Source organism: Pituophis catenifer, unplaced genomic scaffold (assembly GCF_029215685.1).
Source record: "Pituophis catenifer annectens isolate HBS135680 unplaced genomic scaffold, rPitCat1.0.hap2 SCAF_2, whole genome shotgun sequence".
In the NCBI taxonomy this organism is placed as follows: domain Eukaryota; kingdom Metazoa; phylum Chordata; class Lepidosauria; order Squamata; family Colubridae; genus Pituophis; species Pituophis catenifer.
The window spans coordinates 41,381,324-41,387,288 of record NW_027256882.1 but is presented as its reverse complement, the minus strand read 5'-3'; the positions used below and the strand labels follow the sequence as shown (position 1 = coordinate 41,387,288).

At 41.7% G+C, this 5,965-nt stretch overlaps 1 protein-coding gene across 1 annotated transcript; it reads right to left on the bottom strand.

The window, feature by feature from the left end:
* Positions 1-1,553: 1,553 nt before the first annotated feature.
* On the bottom strand, positions 1,554-5,348 carry LOC139312148 (zinc finger protein 79-like). The gene is made up of 2 exons (XM_070936711.1): positions 5,280-5,348; positions 1,554-2,714 (listed from the first exon to the last, which is right to left on the bottom strand). Exons 1-2 carry the CDS (start codon positions 5,287-5,289, stop codon positions 1,576-1,578), a joined length of 1,149 nt encoding a protein of 382 aa, XP_070792812.1. The 5' UTR covers positions 5,290-5,348; the 3' UTR covers positions 1,554-1,575.
* Positions 5,349-5,965: the final 617 nt, after the last annotated feature.

Sequence of the window (5,965 nt, the reverse complement as noted above, 5' to 3'; positions counted from 1 at the left end):
CATTCTCCTTGTATGTGTGGTTATTTTAATGCATTGTAAAGGCTCTCCAGTCTTGACTATTGTCAAGAAAAACACCATTTAACTAAAACTCTGATCCAATGGATACTTAATTGGGCCTAGCCATCTTTTGCAGTTGAAAGACTAACATATTTATTGCAGCATATACTCATTATTTCAGATATCTACTTTATCAAGAACAAGAAGCAGTCATGGAAGTGTATGTAGTAAAAACTTCTGCTGGCAAAATGAAGTCAAGATTAAGAAACAAAACAGCTCTCAGTTGTCACAGAGCAAAAATAATTATGGAACTCTAATAAAAAGATTGAAGTCAACCAGTACTTAAGACTAAATGGCAAGAACTTTTGAGTAAACTAGGACCCTGGAATAAGTCTACAATTTTAAACCCATGTGGCCTGTATTTCCACAGTGGTGGTGAGGTTTACAAGTTCAAAAGGCAAAATTGATGACTGAAGCCATGGAGGTCTTTGAGATATGTATGTTTCATACATGAAAATTCAGATGCCACAATTTTTAAGTAAGCCATCCAGAATGTAGTGCAGCCATCTGGATGATGGGAATTATTCATAACTGATCAACTTCTGTAATAATTACTACATCTCATAGAAGTAAGTAGCAATGAATTCAGCCACTGTATTTGATAAAGGAGTAACAAAAATCAGGGCACTCATACATTTAGTTAAAAATACAATAACTTTCCTTTAAGACTATTTTTCAGCTTTAAAGTTTTATTAAGACGAGGGGAATGTGGTAAATGGAATGTTGTTATTAAAAGCCAGCTGGAGTTCTATTTCTTTTGAAAGTAGATAGCTGATAGTACATTTGTATGTGATCTATAGAAAATAGGTGGATGTCAGTTCAAATTATTTCTCTGTACCTTTGGTAGGCAAAAAACAATTAAAGCTCTTCCTTCCCACTTCAAGGAAAGTACGTTGTCTTTCAACTTTAGCTTCACCTGTAGATTTTAGCAGCTCAAGAATATAACTTGATTAAACAGCAACAATATCACAAGTTTATAAATCCTCATTGTTGCAATAAGCTTAAAAACGTGCTTCATAAAACAAATAGAAGTCAGAAGAGGGCTAAACAATAGCCAGATAATAGTATCTTGGTGTTGCAGCTGTTTTTGCTCTTTCTACAAAAACAGCTCCAATTACATCAACAAATGTATACCTTAACTTCCATTAGACATCCTGGCCATGTAACCTATTGTCATTTAATGAATCATTTGAAATCTCTTGGAGCGGAATTTTCTTTTGTTTTCATGCGTGGCGTAAAAACCCACAACAGTCTTACAGGTTTATTACCTGTAATCAATGAAGTCCCAAAGGATGGGATGAGATTTTACTCTCCTGTAAGGAGCACAAAATAATGGAGCCTTCATAATGTAGACCAGGAGTCTCCAAACTTGACAACTTTTAAGACTTGTGGACTTCAACTCCCAGAATTCTCCATACTGGCTGGGGAATTCTGGGAGTTGAAGTCCACAAGTCTTAAAGTTGCCAAGTTTGGAGACCTCTGATGTAGACCTTCAACAAAAAAATATTGCAAAAGAGCTCATCGGGAAGACACTATTTGTTGTCCCCTTGGAGCAGGGACATCTGTGTCAGGATTTTTCGCAGCGCTTTTCATGTGGACTCTCCGATGGCTAACCAGATGGGAGCTTTGGTTAAATCTCTTCCCACACTCCGGACACTCATAGGGTTTCTCCCCTGTGTGGATCCTCTGGTGTTTGTTCAAGTCTGAATTCCGGACAAAACTCCTCCCGCACTCCAGGCAGTTGAATGGCCGGTCTCCCGTGTGCATCCTCTGGTGTGCCAAGAGGGCTGAGCTGTAGCTAAAAGTCTTCCCACACAGGAGGCATTTGTACCGCCTCTCTTCCTGGTGGGACTTGCGATGGACCAGGAGCTGATGGAGCATGCGGAAGGTTGCTGGGCAGTCAGAGCAAGCGTGCAGCTTCTCGGTGTGCGTCTTCTGGTGGGAGACGAGATGCGACTTGTGACCAAACCGTCGATCGCACTCAGGACAGATGTATGGTTTTTCCCCCGTGTGGGTCCGCTGATGGGCCGAGAGGTTAGAGCTGGTGCTGAAGCATTTCCCACAGTCCTGGCACTCGTAAGGTTTTTCCCCCGTGTGAGTCCGCTCGTGGGCCCGCAGCTGGGAGCTCTGCCGGAAGCCCCTTCCGCAAATGGCGCATTTGTACGGCTTCTCCCCGGTGTGGATCCGCCAGTGCTTGATGAGCACTGAACCTTCGCTGAAACACCTCCCACAGTCTGAGCAGATGTAGGACTTCTCTCCGGTGTGGGTCCGGCGGTGCACAATCAGCGCTGAGCTGGTGTTGAAGCTCTTCCCGCAATCAGTGCACTTATATGGTTTCTCCCCAGTATGCAGCCTTCGGTGGGTTAACAGGCTGGAACTGTGGCGGAAGCTTTTCTCGCACACGTCACACTTAAACAGCCGGTCGTTTGGATATATCTTCCGAGGGCTGTTCTCGTAGTCAAAACAAATCTCTTCTGTGAAAGGATTCTGATGCATGTCCAGATCCTTCTTCAGAGTTTTCAGTGGTTTAGATTCCAGGAAATCTTCACTTTGCTCAGATAATTTTTTTGTTGGCTGTTCCACATCAACCAGCAGGGCATCCCTCGGGGGATGGAGAGATCCTTCGTTACCTTCTCTCTTGATCCAGTCTTCACCTGCTAAAAGGAAGAAAAGCTGCCCATCGGTCATTTATTCTCTACCGTGAGGTCAAATGGAATCTGGGATTTTGATCCCAGAGGAACAAATAGGGAGCCAATGTGAAAAAAAGAGGGGAACTTAAATCTCTCCCTGCACTCAAGGCTTTGTATGTCTTATTTGTGATGGAGATAGTCTTATGTTTGTTAAAATTATGTCAAAAGAAACATCACTGCCCTGAAGGCAGTTACAAAGTCTAGCTCCAGCATACGTATTCTATTTCTTTTCTCGTTCCTTTAGTACCAAACTGCAAGGTTGAGACAACTGTTGGACTGCTGGTTCTGTGTGTTCAAAGGGGAAATAAAAGCCATTTACTGTACATGTACTAAATCCCATTCTGGAGGTAGGCAGTGATTCATGTAAACTCTCAGACAGGATGGAAGGGAAAGAGCTGGCCATGCAGTGTATAACACAGACTAAAATACCATATAGCTATGGTAAAAAGAGTGTGCGTATATATTGTTCTTTTTTTTTAACATTTGTCTTACTTGATTTCAGGGTCTACTTGCCTAATTCACATGGCAAAGCCATGAATGCATAATGAGAAAAGGGTCTGTTCTTTAGCCACTGTGTTGCAAAGCCTGATGCTGTTTAGACCTGAGAGTGACTGGCCTATACTCACCCAAATGGTTTCTATGCTTGAGGGAGGTTTAGAATCTGGATTTCCCTATTCTTGATGGGGCGTTTTGCCTAGCAGTCAAGAAGTTGGGCTTATCGACTGGAAGTTTGAGACCTGAGCACCATGCGACGGGGTGAGCTCCCATTACTTGCCCCAGCTCCTGCCCACCTAGCAGTTTGAAACATACAAATGCGAGTAGATAAATAGGTACCACTTCAGTGGGAAGATAACAAGAGTTCCATGCGCCTCGGCATATAATCATGCTATCCACAAAACCATGGAAGCATCTTTGGGCAACGTAGGCTCCCTAGAAACAAAAAAAGATGAGTACTGCTCCATAGAGTCGGACATGACTGGGCAAGGAAAACCTTTACTTTCCCCCCCTATTTTTAGTCTAGCATCTTAACCACACCTTGCGTATGTGTATGTGATTGGCTTTGCCTATGCATGTATTATTTATTTATTTGGTTATTATTAAGCCTATTTGTTCTTGTTGTGTTAGATAACAGAAAGTACTGTATACCTTGCTAGGTACTCTCAATGTGTTAAACCAAAACAACCAAATACACAAGCTTAGTGCAATGCAGGAATTTAATGCAATTGTGATTCAAAGTTATCTGTGAGAAACTACTGTTATCAACTTCTCATGATTTAGAAGAAATATTGGATTGAGTTTACATATCATGTGACGTATTTGTTTTCAGCATGTTGTAAGAATCTCTGTGGGTCTACTATACTTTATGATGAGGGTAGCCAGCCCACTGTTCTACAATTGTTGTATAATAATTGTTCATGTTGCCAAAATTCAGTGGCAAAATTGCTGACTCTCAAGAGGGATGAATTTTGGCAGAAGAAGTCCAAAATAACATTGGAAAATCTATGACAAAACATACTTGTTTCTACACTTTAAGTCCCCAAACAACTTTGAAAATGGTCTATGATGTTGAAATGTAATGAGAAAACGGCACATTGCAACTTTATTTCTGGAATGAAAACATTGCAATATTGCTGGAAATGGATTCACCAAATCTCTGGGAAGCAAATCACTCATCTCCAAATTCAATCCCCATCTAATTGTATCAAAAATACGGGATTGATCGCTCAACCTATGGGGATTTCACTGAATCACAGGTCACCTTTGGCAGATCACTGTTTGAACCATTATGGTGGCTTGACATTTAGAACTATCTTAAATGGTTCTTTCAACAGGCTTGGGGTCCCAGGGAAGTAGGGAGCTCCCAAGGCAGCTATCTGTGTACAGCTGTAGGTCCATAATCCCGCAGTCTTATTTATACCTGTGTTTTAAATGCCTTAAATTTTTTAATGGTTATATTATTTACTTGATTGCGTTTATTGTATGACGCTGAGGGTCAGGTATGTGAGATAAACGGCTATATAAATTTAATAATCTTTTCTGTACACTGAGAGCATATGCACCAAGACAAATTCCTTGTGTGTCCAATCATGCTTGGCCAATAAAAATTCTATTCTATTCTATTCTATTCTATTCTATTCTATTCTATTCTATTCTATTCTATTCTATTCTATTCTATTCTATTCTATTCTATTCTAAACAAAGGATGATTTCATCCAAATTAAAAATTAAAGGAGCAAAACACTCTTGCAAGGGGAAAGAAACCAACTCCGGTTCTATTTTTCCTGAAATGGAAAAGCGAGCATACATGTCACAAAGAAAAGGCTCTCCCGGCTAGGTTTTTCACACTCTTTCCCCCAGGTTTTCAATCTTTTCTGCCTTCGTGCACACAGCCTAGAAGCCACCCCGAATCAATAAGGCAACGGCCAGCGCAATGCTCCATAATCATCTCTTTCTGGGCATCCCATTCCTCGGGAGGCACCCGGAAAGTTGTCCAGGCCCCTGCTTTCCTCTAGCCCCATCGCAGGAACTTACCGGGCTCCATGCCCAAGCGAGGCGCGCCGCTTTAGCAGACTTTCAATCCCGAGGCGGCTGTAAACCGCAGCGCCGGAGCGCCGATGCCCATCTCGGAGTCACTTTCCGTCCAAATTCTTGCGGCCTTTTGTGTTGCCCCGATAAGCATGGTGGGAAGTGTAGTCTGGAAAGCGAAAAAAAACGGGATGCCGCGAAAAGGCCCTCTGGGTAGTGTAGTTCTGCGTTGCCCAATTAACTAAGCAAGGGTACCAATACAACATTGCACTTTGCAGAGATGGGGTATCCTAGTATTAGGGATCCTATTAGGGGAAGATGATGGTGGTAATGATAGTGAAACGAGGAACTTGGGGACAAAGACCCATCTCAGCAAGCCGGTCTCCCAAAAACTGCAAAACTCGCTTGTCAGATCTCTCCCCCCAAAAAAGCCACTTTATAACAGAGAACCTTCCTTGCAGTCATTTAGAAAATTCCTTTTCTAACCTTTTCAGCATCAGCAAACAACAATTTGCCTTTTTTAAAAACGAGGAATGCCAATGACTTTTAAAAAATAAAGGAATAGAAGACAGTGTGGGGAAAGAATATTGAAATGAAAGCATATTTAATGATGTTAATTTTCTTTTCTTTAGGTATATTTTATGTATATTCAGGGTGTATCAAAAGTGAAGCCCTATAAACAATGTTCCACA